The 17,084-nt window shown below is 42.6% G+C and overlaps 8 protein-coding genes across 8 annotated transcripts; 4 read left to right on the top strand and 4 right to left on the bottom strand.

Moving 5' to 3' along the window:
• Positions 1–265: 265 nt before the first annotated feature.
• ATC70_000568 (uncharacterized protein) lies at positions 266–2,475 on the bottom strand (the record flags this gene model as incomplete). Its single annotated transcript, XM_064819982.1, has 3 exons — positions 266–1,116; positions 1,204–1,821; positions 1,884–2,475. 3 exons carry the CDS (start codon positions 2,473–2,475, stop codon positions 266–268), a joined length of 2,061 nt encoding a protein of 686 aa, XP_064683902.1.
• A 3,156-nt stretch (positions 2,476–5,631) lies between these two features.
• Positions 5,632–7,874, bottom strand: ATC70_000567 (uncharacterized protein; the record flags this gene model as incomplete). The annotated part of the gene is made up of 2 exons (XM_064819981.1): positions 5,632–7,592; positions 7,646–7,874. The coding sequence occupies 2 exons, from the start codon at positions 7,872–7,874 to the stop codon at positions 5,632–5,634; spliced, it is 2,190 nt and encodes a 729-aa protein (XP_064683901.1).
• A 1,916-nt stretch (positions 7,875–9,790) lies between these two features.
• ATC70_000566 (HTH APSES-type domain-containing protein) lies at positions 9,791–10,135 on the top strand (the record flags this gene model as incomplete). Its single annotated transcript, XM_064819980.1, has 1 exon — positions 9,791–10,135. One exon carries the CDS (start codon positions 9,791–9,793, stop codon positions 10,133–10,135), a length of 345 nt encoding a protein of 114 aa, XP_064683900.1.
• Positions 10,136–10,179: 44 nt separating this feature from the next.
• ATC70_000565 (uncharacterized protein) lies at positions 10,180–10,873 on the top strand (the record flags this gene model as incomplete). The annotated part of the gene is made up of 2 exons (XM_064819979.1): positions 10,180–10,429; positions 10,605–10,873. The coding sequence occupies 2 exons, from the start codon at positions 10,180–10,182 to the stop codon at positions 10,871–10,873; spliced, it is 519 nt and encodes a 172-aa protein (XP_064683899.1).
• Positions 10,874–11,238: 365 nt separating this feature from the next.
• Positions 11,239–12,662, top strand: GCD1 (Translation initiation factor eIF-2B subunit gamma; the record flags this gene model as incomplete). Its single annotated transcript, XM_064819978.1, has 2 exons — positions 11,239–11,903; positions 11,963–12,662. 2 exons carry the CDS (start codon positions 11,239–11,241, stop codon positions 12,660–12,662), a joined length of 1,365 nt encoding a protein of 454 aa, XP_064683898.1.
• Positions 12,663–12,837: 175 nt separating this feature from the next.
• Positions 12,838–14,064, bottom strand: ATC70_000563 (uncharacterized protein; the record flags this gene model as incomplete). Its single annotated transcript, XM_064819977.1, has 3 exons — positions 12,838–13,245; positions 13,318–13,771; positions 13,832–14,064. 3 exons carry the CDS (start codon positions 14,062–14,064, stop codon positions 12,838–12,840), a joined length of 1,095 nt encoding a protein of 364 aa, XP_064683897.1.
• A 305-nt stretch (positions 14,065–14,369) lies between these two features.
• On the bottom strand, positions 14,370–15,455 carry ATC70_000562 (uncharacterized protein; the record flags this gene model as incomplete). The annotated part of the gene is made up of 1 exon (XM_064819976.1): positions 14,370–15,455. One exon carries the CDS (start codon positions 15,453–15,455, stop codon positions 14,370–14,372), a length of 1,086 nt encoding a protein of 361 aa, XP_064683896.1.
• A 341-nt stretch (positions 15,456–15,796) lies between these two features.
• Positions 15,797–16,945, top strand: ATC70_000561 (uncharacterized protein; the record flags this gene model as incomplete). Its single annotated transcript, XM_064819975.1, has 1 exon — positions 15,797–16,945. The coding sequence occupies one exon, from the start codon at positions 15,797–15,799 to the stop codon at positions 16,943–16,945; it is 1,149 nt and encodes a 382-aa protein (XP_064683895.1).
• Between the last annotated feature and the right edge of the window lie 139 nt (positions 16,946–17,084).

Raw genomic sequence — 17,084 nt, 5'->3', positions numbered from 1 at the left:
AGCATCTATTTATCAAGAACCTCGGCACCAGAGACTCGTAGTCAAGGATGACTAGAAGATGTAGCAGTGGAAATCTCAAACATCAACATATTCAACAGGTACTTTCAATATAAAATGTGATTTTATTCTTTATAAATAGTTGTGTATGATATATATAGTGTAAAAGGTGCAAAAACTAGGGGTGGAAAAAAAAAAAGACAGAAAGGTAACTTATGATTTCATCAGAAAATCAGAAAGTATGGATGATTTTGTACAATTGGGATATTTAGAGCTTGTTGGAACAACAGCCATCTTGTTGCTTGTTCATTTCTTCCTTGGCATTCACAGAGTGGTTGATCTTCTTGTTGGTGGGAGGAACATCCATACCAGGGTTAGCAATGAAGAAGTTGCAAGGCTTCATGGTGAAACCACAGTATTCGACAGGCATGATGGGGAAATCTTCAACACGAGGCAAATGAGTGATACCAAAGGTGTACCACAAGACAATGTCCTTTTGCTCAATGCTTTGAACACTCTTGTTGGCCCAGACTTCAACAGTATCATCACCACCAGATTGGTTACAGTAGAAGCCACCAGCAAACATTTGGTTTTCATCATAAGGGGTGACCCACAAAGTCTTCTTGGCGAAACCAGCGCGTTCGGCAACAAGTGAGTCAGGTTGAGCATAGAAAGGTGCAGTGTGACCAGATGAGATCTTCCAGCCAACAGGCGTCTTGGCGTAAGGATGTTGACGGTCTTGGTTGACAATCTTCCAGAATCTAGAGGTATCGTAGTTGGCAGTTTGTTGACCTTCCTTGGTGTCCTTGAGAATGGTATAATCACTGGTGAAGCCGTTACCGAAGGGGTTCTTGGGGTGGCCAGTGGGGTAAGGCAAAGAGTAGGTATCCACTTGTTGAACAGAGTTTCGTTGACCGTCAATCATAGGATCGATACGCATGGTGAAGAAATGTTGATGGTATTGAGCGTTGATTTGAGGAGCAACAATAGTACCCATACCGTTGGTGCCTTCATCCTCAGCCAAAACGTGAGTGTTGAGCTCACCAGTAGCCTTGACTTCGTATTCAAAAGTACCATCTTGATAGAAATAGTAGTACAGACCATAATCGTAATTGGCAACTATAGAGAGCAGACATGTTAACTCACTGGATTGCATATACACACACACACACACACACACACACACACACACAACAAGCTATTTACCTGTGACAATTTGAGAAATAACCAATCTTCTGGAACGAATGGTGTGGGCACGACCATTACGATAATCAGTGTGCTTCATCAAGATACCATGATCCTCTTCGTGCATGCAGATGGCGTTGGGAACAAAGAAAGGCTTACCAGCATGATCATTGAAAGTGGCATCAAAGTAGTAGATGGAGCCAAGACAATCGCAGCCCAAAGCAAGAGAGTTGGTACAGAGACCCAAACCGTACTCTCCGACATCGAAAGCGTGCTTACGGTGGTGAGGAGTGTTGGTATCAGCATAGGGAACAACCATTTCAGAGAGAGAGATACGGTAGAAGAGGGGGCGCTTCTCAGCACCATCTTGATAGCTAATGTTGTGAAGAACAAGACCCTCACGATAGTTCATGGAGATGCGCAAGTTCCACTTTTGCCAGTCAATTTCATTACCCTTCACAGTGAAAGAGACACCTTGAGGTTGTTGAATGATGATGGGCTTGACGTCCTTGCGGTAGTTGTCTTCGCCAATGAATTCAGGCAAGAAGTTGTGTTGTTGGAGAGGAATGGTGGGACGAGTGAACTTGGAATCTCTGGGTCTGATACGTTCAATGGCGATAACTTCCATCTTACCAAGATCTATTTGTTTATGTGTGTATTAGATAATGATACAGTCTCAAGAAACAGGCGGTGTAACTTACCAACAATGGGAACAAAATCCAAAGGATGAGCATATTGGTTGTCATCTTCGCAGGTACGCATGTACATGAGAGCTTGCATCATACGCTTCTCACGGCCAGGATGAGCAACATGACGAGCAATGGCCCAAGGATCAGAGAAGACACAAGACATATCAGTAATGCCGAGTTCAAGACACTCTTGACGAACCTTTTCATCCTTAATAACGAGTTCTTCAACTTCAAACATTTCATCCATGGTCAAAATGGGTTGAACATCAGGAATGTATGTCCAGGACTTGAGCTTGTTGGCACTCAAAGAAACAACACCTTCGTAACACTTCATGGTCTTCTTTTCCAAAGCAACAACAAGAGCCTCACGCTCGACATTGGTAACACGGGGCTTGGAGGTATCCCAACCGAGATAAGAGAGCATGACATCCTTCTTGGGCTCCTTGAGAGTGATGGTATTGAAGACAAAGTCAACATCGGCCTTGGCTTGACGGGTAATGGCAGCAACATGGATGATTTCATCACCTGACAATTGATCGAAAGGATGGACATCCTTGGAGAGCGTAGAGGCAGTAACAGTCTTCATTTCTTTGACAGTGGACATTGTGAGAGATTTAGGGTTTGAGATGTAAGTAATTTCAGATGGGAGTGAGTAGGGAAAAAAAAGGAGTTTCTGAAAATACACATGGAAATCATGGCCTATATATATACGATTTGAAGTAAAGGTCATTGATAATTCAATGACAAATAGAGACCAATAAGCTCCCACAAAGGAGGTTTAGTGGGAGAACATGTTGGACGAGTAGTAACAGACCGATAAACAGCAATTTGTCATTACTAGCCTCAGACCAGCAAAATGGTAATGGAGCAAGTCTTTGATGCATTTCAAATAGCGCAAATTCATGCTACATGGGCATCTTCCGTGCTGAAAATTGAGTAATTCTGCCTGATCTCAGCATGCAATCAATGCAAATGATCAGACTTTTCGTTACGGAATAGCATTCCAAAACACACATTAAGAGTTTATGTATCATAATGTCATGATTGAAGCGTTGCCGTACATGCTCAAAAGGAGATGATACGATAGGGTAGTCCTTCAGAGATTTTGAATATGCTAATGTACATGCCCATATTGCAGGCAGGGGGGTTAGGATAGCATGGTCAAGTCCGCCGCAATAACCGACCTTCCCAGGACTTGTTCTGACAAATCGACGACCACTTCAGTACAAAAAGTTATCGTGCGAATACATGCCTTTATTTAGAAATAAAAGGTCTTGAGTGGTATCACACTCCCAAACAAGTGAGATTGTGTGAGAGAGTACCATCAATCTGTCCATGTCAAACGAGATGGCTTTTCATCAACATTTGAGAATGATCCGTTAGTACATCTGTGATCGACCCTCATTAGCATGGGATCAAGATCGATTACTTGCATGTGTATACTACATACCATTCGAAATTTTATGGCACCACATACAATTGAATTTTCAAATCTATATATGGTAACCATCTATATCTCATTTGACATAACATATGTAACGCAATTAGTAATAATGTTAATCACATTGCCATCTGTTTGTTCATGTTTTAGGTTAAAATCTGTAAACCAACAACGGATTTGAAGCATTCATCATGCAGTGCCTCGTCATTTCTTCTCGATCAACGTTAATACGTACATATAATACATTATTTAACCATTAATGTGATGTTTGAATATTATTGTTTCGATAGAGCTTCTCCTACTAAACTTAATCTGTTTTCTTTTGGTCCAATGTCCTCCTCTATCCCTGTATATAGTTGCCAGATCACATAAAGGGATTTCCCCCCACATTTATTAATTGCAGCCAATCAACAAGGGTCGATGAATAATACATCCTGATTTGGAAACAATATCCCCATGGTAGAGAGTACTCAAGCTTGTCCAAATCCATCTCGGTGGGAAAAATTTTCTAAACTACCTTGTTAATGGTAGCACAGGCTGTGTCAGCCTATGGTTACATGATGACTTGTCTTACCAGACTCATCTGTATAATACTGATAGATAAGCAGGCAGATATCCGTACCAGGATCCGTAGATAGTTCGGAAAGCTGTTTATCTCTTCTACAAATTTCATGCGATAGCATATTGGTACATGTTTGCTATGAATGTATGTCACTTGATTCCGAGATTATGGAAATAACAGACCTGTCATACATACTATGGAGCTAATGACAAATCTTTGGCTTGATGTCTGGTGTATTTTGACTCGAATCATTGAATTGGCGTTCATGATGATGGACTCAACAACAAGGCCAATGTAGATATGCGTTTCAGCTATGATAGGCACAGTGTAATCAACGGCTGCTTCTGTATGTCGATTTGACAGCGGTATTGGACCTGTCAACTTCATACAGTATCTAATTAAGGCATAATTCCCGAACAACATCCTAATCTTTTTTCTGTAAAATGAAGCATCATTGGTACCTTTTAATAAGTAATGTAGGCACACACGGACGAACGTGAAACCATATCCTGAATATCGATCATTGCACAAGCGTAAATTTTACTAAATCGTGCGTAATCATACCAAAGATTGGACAATTTGCTAACATCCAGAAACATAATCTTAAAATGACTGTCTTCCGTTGAAAGAATAGTGAATTATGCTTTTGCATGTGATTCTAGGCTATCAACGGTGAGATGATATCAATCTCAGGGCGCATTCGTCTCTATCAATGCGATGTCACGACGATTGGCGCCATTCGTACAACAGTTCAGAGCTCTTCCTCGCCACAGTTCATCATTTGTGTGTATTTAAATGCGTTAAAGATGTTTTAAATAAAGCAGTATAATATCGAAGAAGATATGCTAGTCTTTGAAGCTCTCTGAAGAGCATTCGATAGCACCTAGCTTCATAATGAGACATTTTGGCTAGCCAAAATATTTAAGACCCGCTTCATTTCATTTGTCTCAATTTGTTAGTTTTTGGTTCAAATTCGACATGTTTAATCTTTTTTTTTTTTTTTTTCTAGATTTGACTATAGAAATAGTGATAATCACGCAATACTTCCTAATACATTCTTGGAGTTTTTTTCGAGACGCATCCAACAGTGCTAATTTTAAGAGGTATTTTGAATGAACTAAGTGAACTACTTTAGAAAATCTGAAATGAGGTTTTCGGCGGATATGTCGAGATTTTACATAGGACGGTCGCATGAAAGAAGCTTCAGAGGTTGTGTTAGATCGAGAGAATTATTTTGATTTGATATATACCATAGTAAAAGTCTTCGTTATCGAGGTCGAAAACGCGATCGTTTGATTTTCGATGAAAACCATGAGGGTACCCTTCATGGGTTTTTGGGTGATTTTGGACCATGTTTTTTTGGTCCCAAAAAAAAAGTGGAGCAAAGGTGTCAGGAAGTAACTCCTAGATCAGAGCAATTGTTTGGTGCTGCTCTGGTGGTCTAAAACGGCCTCGAACAGGAGAAAACACGGTTCGAATACATTCAGGTTTCGCTGTAATATGCATATTTTTTTTTGAGTAGCCAGAGGTAATAAAAGTATGCTGTGAGCCTGTATATGAGTTGTGTCCATTGTTTCGGACGTGGCGCATTGTAAAACGGTTAAATCCGCAATTACAGGTTGCTCGTGGAAGCGTTTTAAATAATACTCAGAGCTGAGCAGGGAATATATATCAAAAGGATGGAATCAGAAAGCCGGTTTATTAGCAAATCAAAAAGAAAATGAGGGAATATATATATATATAATTAAATGTTATGTTCAAGAGGATGCAGCATCCACTGTTTGCTGCTGATGTGATGCGGATGTTGTTGGTAACGAGGATGATGGTGATGGTGGTGGCTGATCTTTTTCGTCTTTCAAGGATTCTCCAGCCAATGTCATGGAATCATTATCAAAAGACTCCAATAATGGGGTCAACATCTCCTCCACATTCTCATACGCGACATTGCAGCAAGTCGATATCAATCGCTTGTAGTCCTGGTACTTTTTGGGTGGTAATCTGCATCTTATCTCAATCAGTGTGTCGATATGTTTCTTTCTAGATGATTGCAGCTGCTTCAACTCGTCTTTCAACTTGTCTGCTGATGTCTGCAAGTCTTGGACAGTGTCTGAGATCGGAGGTGATGGTGGTTTATCATCTTTGCTGCTACCGTGAGCGTCACTGTCGTCATGCCCTTTGCTGTATTTCTCTTGCAATAACTTGAGCGTCTCCTTTTGATTGAACTGAAGCCAACGTCTCAATTTGCTTTCCAGTGCTTTGCCGTGCGTTTCGGCTTTTTGCATAATGGCCGCTATTTCTGCATCATCTTCACTCAAGTTTGATGATAGCACTATCTTTCTGGTTTCTTCCAGACGCTTTGTATACAAGTTCAATTCAATCTTCTTTTTCTGCAGCATTTTTTCTCGGCTGACCAGATCCTTTTCATAGCTTTCGGCAAAGTCGTCAAAGAATTCAGAGATGGGCGGCGCAGTGGATGGATCGTTGGTGACATGCTTGAACATGGCCTCGACTCGCGACTTTAAGACTTCTCTAGTATCTGCTTCGTTCATGGCGCTCCTACCTGCTTCGCTTGGAGATGATGTGAGCGGTGGAGGCGATGTTGCAGATGTTCGTGTTGCCATGTTCTTTTCAATCTCTCCAAAGTAGTCTTTAGGTGTCATACCATCCTCATTTGCGATTTCTGTACTTGCTCCAGCGTCAATCATCAATTTGATCAGTCGTCTGTTGCCGATTTTAGCAGCAATGGTCAAAGCAGTATCACCGTTGGTATCCTGCACGTTCAAGATGGATATCAATTCAGACTGGTTGTTCTTGAGCTTGTTGATCAAGCACTCCATGTAGTATCGCGATGCGTAAATTTTGCCTTTCCAGTCGGACATGGCAGCTGTGTGGTGGAATACTGTTTGATCCTTCTTATCAATGTTGAATATAGTGGCGCGCAATAAATCCAGCAACGATTCAAATGTTTTGTTATCAAAGTTGTTGGAAAACAACACGGACCGCATTAACGCTGTCTGTCCTTTGTAATTGACTCGATACAAATCCGCGCCATTTTCAATCAGAAGCTTGACAATCTTGATGCGAGCCATGGCAGCAGCCCAATGCAAACTCGTGTGGCCTTCGTCGTCAATAATCACATTAAAGTCGAGATCAGCAGGAGGCTGGGTGAACAAGGACGGAATGCTGTTCTTGCTAGACATGAAATAGTGGAGCAATCTCTGTGCGTATGGTTTCTCGCTCATCTCAAACTCCATCATATCATCATCTTCTTCTTCCTCGTCTTCCTCTTGCTTGCTGTCTGCTAAACTTTGCTCTGCAATTGTTTTGTTGGTCTCTGCAGCAGAGGATTTGGTCACTTCTAGCTTAATCGCCTTTGGTGTAGATGCCTTATCTTTCTGCTTGGTTGTTCGGGATCGTTTCGTTGCCAATAGTGATGATGTATTGCCATCGTCATTTTTTGCATGCAGATCTTTTCCTCTGGTTAATGCTATTGTCGAGGCTTCGTCCATGTCCAATACATCGTCATCAAAGTGTTTTGGTCTCTTTCTAGCTCGGGCATCACGCGACTTGCGAGGACGCGCAGAGGCAGCTGTTACATGTTTTGGTGCTAATGGTGGGCTCTCATCTCCCTTTACGAATTGCAAGATGGGCGCTAGTACATCATCCACCTCATACAATTCAGCGAGTGCTCTACCGCGTTCAAATGGCACCCAAGTACCTAATTACAGCATGTCAGTATCATTTTGGGTATCAAGTAGATGTATTCAATACCTTGGTATTTGCCATAGCCTCCCTGCACCTTCTCGTGTTGGCCAGTTTGCACCTCTCTCTCCAGAATACGTGTACGTTGCGGTTTATCAAAGTCTGCTACTTTGAGAATCTGTGTTGCGTTGAGATAAGAATCTGAACGTCGACGCATGACAGCGACGCCTTTGCAGAGCATCTCGTAAACGGGTACGCCAGAGTAGGTAGCTTTGAATATCTGTGAAAAATCAACCATGTGCAATGCAAAAATTGTAAAATAGAGAAGAAAGAGAGTTTTAGATGGCACGAAAATTTTGAGAGGGAAAAAGTAATCAAACTACGCGAGCCATCCGCATGGGAACACGAAATCATCTCGATCTGGAGCCGATCAGTGAGTTATCTGAGCCTTGTATGCTCTGGCCATGAGCTAGCATGACATGCTCATCTTGCCTGAATGCTCCAAGGAAGCGCCTTGCGAGCAGACTTGTACTTGCACTGAGCTTGCTAAGGCTAGAATGCCATGCATTTACCATGCCCACCCTATTTTCTCCGATTTCGTTTGGATTCCATCGTTCATGCAGCGATGCAACTGCCTATAAAGCATACACAAGTCGGTATAAGCTCAATTAGTTTGCCACTGCCATTTCATGCCTTGCGATTGCGATTGCTCAGCCAATTCAATCATCCTAGCAACAGTGGTCTATTCTTCAAACAAACTACAAGCATACTCCTTGAAACTTGAAGTAGTGTGTCATATTTGAAGTGTCTAGTGCCATTTGGATGTGTTTTCTAGCTTTCAGGCTTTGTTTCCAGTTTCGCTTTGACTCTTCTATGCTTTCTTTTAGCTCTTGGTTTGTTTGGGATTTTGCACCTGGATAGTAAGCTAACGTGCAAGAAACCACAAGCACGTTATCACATTTAATCCCTATCAAGTGCACTTGAGCTCAACTAATAGTTGCTATACAAACCGAGATGCACTAGCTGATATCAGTAATATAAAGCTTTGTCCATCAAAGAGCGTTGATTTCAAATTGGATGCAAACTCACCATCAAATCATAATCCTATCATTGTTGCATTTTATCCTTGTTTCAAAAGGGCAGCGCTCAGAATCTCATTTTTAACGAAATGGAAAGTAGATAAATGACTGTGCGTGTGATTGTTGAACGTTATAAATCACTGAACTACTCATGTCACCTATTACTGCAGTGAAATCAGGTTTAATGGGTTTCACAAAAAATATTAAGCAATATTAAAAATACAATAGAAATCAACTGTATTATATTTGTGTATAAAATGAACTAAAGATCCTGGAATTGAGTAAAAAAAAAAAAAAAAAAAAGAAGAGTAGCACTTATATATTTGCAATTAGCTTGTAGGGTTAGTGATGATAGAGAGCAATAGGTCCTGCTATTGCGATACCTGGCAACTGTTGTTAATGGTTGATTTAAAGTGGTAATCAATGCAAGAGCACTGGCCATAGGGGCCGATTTAAGCAACCTTGATGGTCTTGGATGAGCTATTGTCATAGCATGATTTAATGTAACCTTGACAGTTTAAGGTGTGATGTTTGTTATTGAAGTGTAGAGCCCTTTTTCTGGGCTATTGTGCAACTATGGCATCAGGGCATAGTCGTCCTATTTGAATATGCTTGCTATTGATTTGACTTTATTTGGATAAAGATAACATTACTTATTACGACCCTCATGAGTGTGATTGAATACATTGTGATCAGAAGTGATTCATTCACACGATGTGCAGCAAGATATGCGTGCATCTTTACTTTAGTGTGTTCAAGTACTTGTTGATGAACATTTGAGCGCTTTATTAATAGATTCAAATAGCATGAATTTGAATGAGTGATATTTGATGAATTCCGGCTTTCAATCAAGTTGCGTTTAAGTGGCTATTTCATTACAATTACTACTACTTTAGACACCAATACATCGCTAAAAGGTGTCAAAACTGTTGAATTCTACAAGGCCGTATGGAACAAATGGGACAGGTACATTCTGTTTATCTGGTATGTATACTTATGAGTAAATTCCGTCAGTAACTCATACTTTCTAGTCTTGTGCTCTTTTCTTGGGCCATCAATTTTGAAACCAACATGAAGTTCTCTCTCAGCCAAAACGTCACTAGTCTCTTTGAGACCAACAACCTCATCCAGTCTGATGCCTACCGTCTCGTACATCCTCCAGAGAGCCCTGTTGCCCATCTACTCCAAGCTCTCTGACCTGTATGGCAGAGCCCAATGCTACACGTTTGCTCTAGTATTCTGCATCATCTCCAACGTTGTCCTGGCCACTGCCAACAACTACAACACACTGGTCTGTGGCCAAGTGATCTATGCCTTTGTTTATACTGGTGCCAACATCCTGAGTCCCGTTACCATTGCTGACCTGACCAATGCGGTAGACAACTTTACAACACTCCAGGTATCATCAATTAGTTTATCGCTCCTCGCGTGGGCGGTGCTCTTTTCGATGCTGGACATTGACGTGTCGCTTATGGGATAATCCCAGTTATTCTCTTTGGTACATCTTTCCCTTTGACTGGCAACATGTGGAAGTTATATTACCAGGTCAACAAGTCAGGTCTTACGGACAAATTCAAAACAGAGCGAAAGAAGACCAAGAAAGAAGAGAATATGTCTCTTTGGCAGATAATAGCTCGGTTCATGGCAGAAATTGATATTGTTGGCAGCATCTTGTTGGTGGCTGGTCTTTATCTCATCCTCCTGCCTCTTGTGCTTGCTCTTCCTTCATGGGGCGGTTGGACTAGCCCTACTACGCTTGCTACACTTTGTTCAGGTGACATCGCTTGGGTTCTCTTTGCTGTCTGGGAGACCAAGTTTGCTGCCAAGCCTATCATTCCACTGGCCAAATGGGAAACCCATACCCCCCCATCTACGGTGCCTTGACTCTCTCTACTGTCACTACCATCTCCTTTGTCAACTGGCAATTTTTTTTACCATCTACCTCATAGTGTCTCGCAAGTTCTCTGCTGCTACAGCCTTCATGATCGGTCGAGGCTACAACATTGCTTATATCGTGTGTGAGGCGCTTGTGGGCTATGTGATGAAACGTTTCCGCGTCTGGAGGCCATTCGTCTCGAGTGGTGTTGCCTTGACTATGCTGGATGTTGGCCTCATGATTCCCGCTCGTCAACCCTCCTCTTCTACCGCCTTCCTTGTTATCTCTCAAACCATTGCGGGCATGGGATTTGGCTTCCTCTATACACGCCTATGCTGGTAGCTATCCAAACCTTTGTTCCACAAAAGGCCGAAGCGCATGGTGTGGAAGATGTCAACAGTACTGCAGACAATCGCAATTCTCGTAATTCTTCTCATTGAGCAAACTTAGATTTATCTCTATTGTACATTTATTGAATGAATAAAACACATATACTCTATATCACACACTGCCCTTATTTGGTGTTGTAGCATTACACAAAGCTCAGGCTAATTAGACATGCAAATACAATGCATACTTTGCCTCATCAAGTAAAAGCAAGAAATTTTTTGTCACTTCATTTCAAGGAGCGAATGTGAACTATCAGGAAATAAAGGCTTCTTTAGCGATATACGCTTCTCTTTTCCTCTTTCTCTCCACTACTACACATGTTTGTCGATTACACAAAACCACCGTTCATAGACATCACACTACCGCCCGCCATCATCATACCAGCATATGCGCTGATTTCATTGTATGTCGTCGTATGTGCTGTTGACTTTTTCCTGCTACGTAACGAACGTCATTTCGCATCTATCATATCGCCCAAACAGCTGCGAATTGCCATGGCCGTCATTCACATCCTGATACCCATGGTCTTTATTACCAGCTATCCGCCTGCCAACGTGCTATTGGCTGCTACGCCATGGTTCTTAGCATCGTATTCTGCGCACATGCCAACGGATCAACTCACCATCAAACGCTACGTCTACACCATTTTCAAGATAACCATTGATGACGATGCTAACCAGCCCCCATCCAACACCAAGGTGAGAGTGAAGGGCGCTGCGAAGATGGCTCTGGGTGTATTCAAAATCGCATTCATGCATCTCATGATCGATCCTCTGCTACCGCGTCATCCAGATTATGCATTAGAGTATCCTTGGTATAGTGCAGCCAGTATGATGTATACAGTGCTGTTTGGTGTTAAGGCGTATTGCATGTTGGGCATTGTGGATGTGTTTATGGGAATGGAACAGCTTTTGTTTGCTTGGAATATGGTCACTGTATTCAACTCTCCTATTATAGCATACAGTCCCAGGGATTTCTGGAGGTAAGTTCAACATGTCAAAAATAGGAGGTCCATGGCTGATACGAAATGGGATTTTCTAGTCGACGATGGAACAGAGTGGTTCGAAATTTATTGCATGCACAAGTATTCAAGCCAAAGAGCACAGCAACTGCGGATGGTAGCAAATCTGATACAGCATCTACCGTAGTAGCATTGAAGAAAGAGGAAGCACCAAAGCAGAAGAGAGGCACAAAGAAAGCAATACAGAAAACCATCACCACTTCTATTACAACAACAACGACTACAACCACCAAGCGAATGACTCGAGCAGCAGCCAAAGCAGCCGCCAAAGCACAAGTCATGGAGGCAGAGATCAGGACGCAAGCCGGGATCAATGTTGAATCCTCCACCACAGACGACGAAGAAGAGGACAAGAAGGATCATGATGTCATGGTAGCACATGATGGATCAGCCAAACAACAGTTGCCTAAAGAGTCGTTTTGGACAACACGTCATGGTAGAGGACTCTTAGCATTCATCATCAGTGGCATCTTCCACGAGTTGATCATCATGAGTGCTTGTAGACACATAACGTTAGAGAACTTGCTCTTCTTTTCGTTACAAGGCGCTGCAGTGATGCTTGAAGTGGAGCTTCGACAAGGCAAGCTCAAGCAGGAACCTACAGGCATTGTGCGCGTTGGCTGTGTGGCGCTGCAATTAATATTCATGTCTATCACTGGTAGATTATTTACCGGCCCATTTCTTAGATATCATTTTTTCCCAGAGAACCTTTTTGTTTGATCAAAGGAAAAAACCTTGTTCAGACGGGAGACATGGGAATACACAGAATAAAACGATTTAGAGTTTATATATACCGCTGATTATCATAAAAAAAAACGAGAACGGAGGACTTTTGGTATTTATTTAACGAGTTAAAGTGAAAAGAGATGAGGATGAGGATGACAAAATGGACAAACTAGTCCAAACGAGCGTGGAAAGCATACACTGTCTTTTGAGAATAGACGCCATCCTTTTGGAGCAAAGTAGCGCTACGCCAGTCAGGCTTGTTGGGTGAATCAGGATTACGAGATGCTTCAAGACAGAAACCAGAAGCAGGGCCAATCTTGCCTCCAGCTTGATCTTTCTTGGCTGTCATCTTGTCAGAAGCGATCCAGCCACCTGTATAGAACTGGAAGGCAGGCTCAGTTGTAGAGAATTCCAATTCAATACCAGTATCAGGAGAGTAGACAATAGCTGCTTTACGGAGAGGAAGACCAGCAGTGTCTGTCTTGTAGTCGTTGTGGATAACATAAGGATGATCGTAACCACGAGTGCCTTGGAGGTTTTCAAGGCGAGCACCAATAGGCTTACCAGCATTCTCACCCTAAAAAAAAAAAAAAAGATGGCCCTTTCAGCTTAATACTCTGGTAAATTCTCTCTCTTCTAGACCACTTACAGAAAAGTTCATCCATGGCACCTCAGACCAGCTGAGCACCTTGCCAGTAGGCAGACAATCACCATCACACTCCAGTACAGCCTTTACCTCATCCGTCATTGTCACTCTGTGATCCAAAATGTTGGGGTTCAGCTCGACACCAGACAAATTAAAGTACGAGTGGTTTGTCAAGTTGATTACAGTATCCTTGTCCGTTGTAGCATGGTATTCAAGGATGAGCTCGTCTTCGTCAGTGACAGTATAGGTGAGTTGGGTGGTTACTGTGCCAGGATAGCCTTGATCGCCGTCGGGAGAGACAAGCTCAAGACGGACAGAGGCAGGTTCTTCAGATACAACGGTGGCAGTCCAGATTTTCTTATCGAAACCTTCAAGACCACCGTGGAGGGCATTGGGGCCATTGTTGATAGCCAGTTGGTAGTCCTTGCCATCCACTGTGAATTGACCCTTACCAATACTACCAAGCACAGCAAGTTAATATCCCAGCCTTCTTCTCTGTCGACCAGATATACTTTACCGGTTACCATATCTACCAACAACAGCACCAAAGTAAGGATTGGCAGGATTCTTGTAAGATTCGAAATCATCAAAACCAAGCACAACATCGCGTACAGCGCCAGTCTTGTCAGGAGTGAGCACATGGGAAATAACAGCGCCGTAAGTCAAGACCATGACAGCCAAAGTCTTGCTTTTATTGATCAAGGTGTATTGATCGATGCCAGGAGCAATAGTCAACTTGGTAACAGCCATTTTTGTAGTGATTTAGAGTATCTTAAAAAAAAAAGATAAAGAAGAAAAGCAACCTAATTATTTTTTTTTTCAGCCTTTTATAAATCCATGGAAAAACGCCAAATGCTCCAAGATTTATGCGTCATATCTATTAGGTAATACATTTGGATCTATTATACCACCACTCCCCCTCCACCTCCACGCAATATCCCCCGAAAGGAAATTTTCTTCCCGTAGAATTATAAAGCAAACAGATTTTCCCCTTTACTCCCCTCCTCTCCTCGCTCACCCAGAGTCGTACGACATTCCAGATCCCAAAAGTTTATTTAAATGCGGGATTCTCTTCTCATGGTATAAAGCGCTAAACCAGCACCAGGACCAAACAACAGGGAGCTATACAGCACCGTCTTGACACCGTCCTTGCCATCTTCCAGCCACGCCCAGTAGGTAAATGTCGTTAAAAGTGCCACAATATCCCACATCAGCATGTACGCTACTGGATTTGTTCCGCTGCTACCCAAAGAGAAAAACAGTGCTATCCATTGTTTCACCATGAAATCAGGTGCGCTGGTGGTTTGCAACCATTTGATCCAAACCCAGTACCACAGGAATGCATTGATGCTAGCAATGCCAGTGTACATGAGCCGAACACTGTCAGTGGCGCCCCGCTTGGTCTTGCAATCCAGATGGCTGGCGAAAAAGGGGATGATCCACTCGAACAAGCCGTATGTAATTGGGAAATACTGGAACACAGCAAGGATGTTACGCTGTGTGAGCGAAGGGCCGTGCGATACCAAGATAGCTACGGGGAGAAACTGGCCAAACAGTGTAGCTAATGCAATGCCAAAAGTACGGTGAGGCGCTACGTGTGGCATGCTGTGCTGCTGCTTGTGATAATCACTGATCTTTTCTCTCACGCTTTGCTTCTTGTCTGAATATTTGCCGCTTGCATTGATGGCCACTTGATTCTGCTTGGATTTCTTTTGGTGTCTGTACAAGGACCAGCCATACCATGGCAACCATGCCATGGGTGCAATCACGCCAGTGCCAATGACGTTGCCCATCATAATCATGAATGGCGTCAGAAACGTATTGTTCTTGAATCGAGCTCTTTCAACCGACATGACGGCGTAAGCAGTAGTGGCTAATCCTACCAATGCAGCTGTCATTGGGAAACACAGTGGATCATTGACGGCCTGTGAGCAAAATCTGACCAACACACACACGATGCGGTCCAGCAAATCGTGAATGCCAGGGGCAGAGTATGTTTCTAGCAGGCTGGGTGGATTTTGACATGCTGTTTTCTGCAGAATGTTGAACGGGAGCAACACATGGTGGAGATGCGTCAACAGCACATAGCCTAATGGACTGACAGCAATGTAAAATAGTATGGGATTTTTGGTGCGAGACATGGATCAACGGACATGCCTTGTAATTACACATTGCTTTTTATACAAAAGATGACATTCTACTATTTATGAAGGAGGCTCCCCCCCCCCCTTTTTTTTTTCATGCCATTTGGCCCTTACCGTAATTCAACCTCTTCCTTTTTTTCGGGTCGGTTTAACGGGAATATGCCTGTGCTCTTCCAATAGAAAGCATGATTTATGCTTACAGAGGGAAGACTGTTGAAAAATTAATGTTCCACTCTTACCTCATAATTATGTTTCTACACCAACATGTAGAACGGGGGGAAATACCAGAGCAAATTTTTCGTCATTCACTCTTCTTTTCCTCAAACAGCCAGCAGACTATGAAGGTGTTGTTATCTTTTATCTTGGGCGCGGCACTGGTGTCATATGCCACACTGAACATACAGCAAGGCGCTGAACCATGGGCTCCTAAAATCATGAACATGTGTCTAAATCCTGCAAATAACGATATCAGCGGAAATCTTCGTGTAGCTTACACTGGCCTTTCCAGCACATTGGATCGTATTATCTGCTTCTATGTCAATTTCAATCAGCAACCTCTCCATGACTTACTGGGTGCTCCTTTAATGCGCTTGATGATGGGTGCATTCGGCACTGCTTATGCCATCATGGCATTTGAAGGCTCTCGTAAAGGCTTCAAAAACACAACTCTCTTGGCCGCTTTCCCATTGTTTGGTCTGTTAGCTAATTTTGTTGGTATCTTCTCGGTATTCTCTCTTTTATGGATCCCACTTGATTTGTATTACAGAAACAAAAAGACAGATACACTGAATTGGAACATCACTTTACCCGAGGCTTATGGTACATTGGCTGGTATCGTACTCGGTTACAGTGTCCCTAGTGCCATCTTGGCCTCGCCTCTTGTCAAGGACGACTCTGCCTTTGAGCAAGACTTTATTTGCGTCTGGATGGTATTGCCCATGATCATTGTTCCCTTTATTAGCTTTTGTATTCGATTTTTCGAGAATCGCGGCTCCTCTATTGACGCTATTCGTGATCCTGATTTGAAGGAACGTTTGTATGTGGCAGAGGGTAAGGATGCTCTGGAGAGATCGTATCTGTTTTTGGGTGTGCTCAATATGCTCAATCACTTTGTCAATTTCTGGATTGTGGGTCAAAAGGGTATTCGTATCTGGGATTCCATCTTGCTGCTGCTGGGTGCTCCTGGTAATTTGCCTGGTGATTTGACATTTGGTGATTTGGGCCAATTGCTGGGTACCCGTACATTATTGATTGATTACATTGCTTTGACCGTTGGGTTCATTCTTTGGGCAGTCTTCAGTAGTGGCATCTTTGCTGGAATCATAGTGGCTCTTATCACGCCTATCGTGGGCCCTGCTGCAGCTGTCTCGTACTATGCTTATTACAGAGAAAACAAGATTCAAAACATTGCTTCTGTTGATGCTGAAGCTGAAAAGGAACCAGCAGCCATTGCTGATTCTTCCAATAGCAGTGAGAAAAAGAAATAGAGTCTTGATTCATTGCTGCTTCCTGTAAACTATAATAAAATCTAAATTTTTGCCCTGTATGAAAGCAGTCAATATGGTCGACATATTAGACTTTTCAGCCTTAACACACGCCAAGCGTTCCATCTGAATTGCACTACTT

This window comes from Mucor velutinosus, assembly GCF_035048745.1.
Source record: "Mucor velutinosus strain NIH1002 chromosome Unknown tig00000041, whole genome shotgun sequence".
Taxonomy (NCBI): Eukaryota; Fungi; Mucoromycota; class Mucoromycetes; order Mucorales; family Mucoraceae; genus Mucor; species Mucor velutinosus.
The sequence above is the reverse complement of the archived record's forward strand: the minus strand, read 5'-3'. Positions and strand labels throughout refer to the sequence as shown.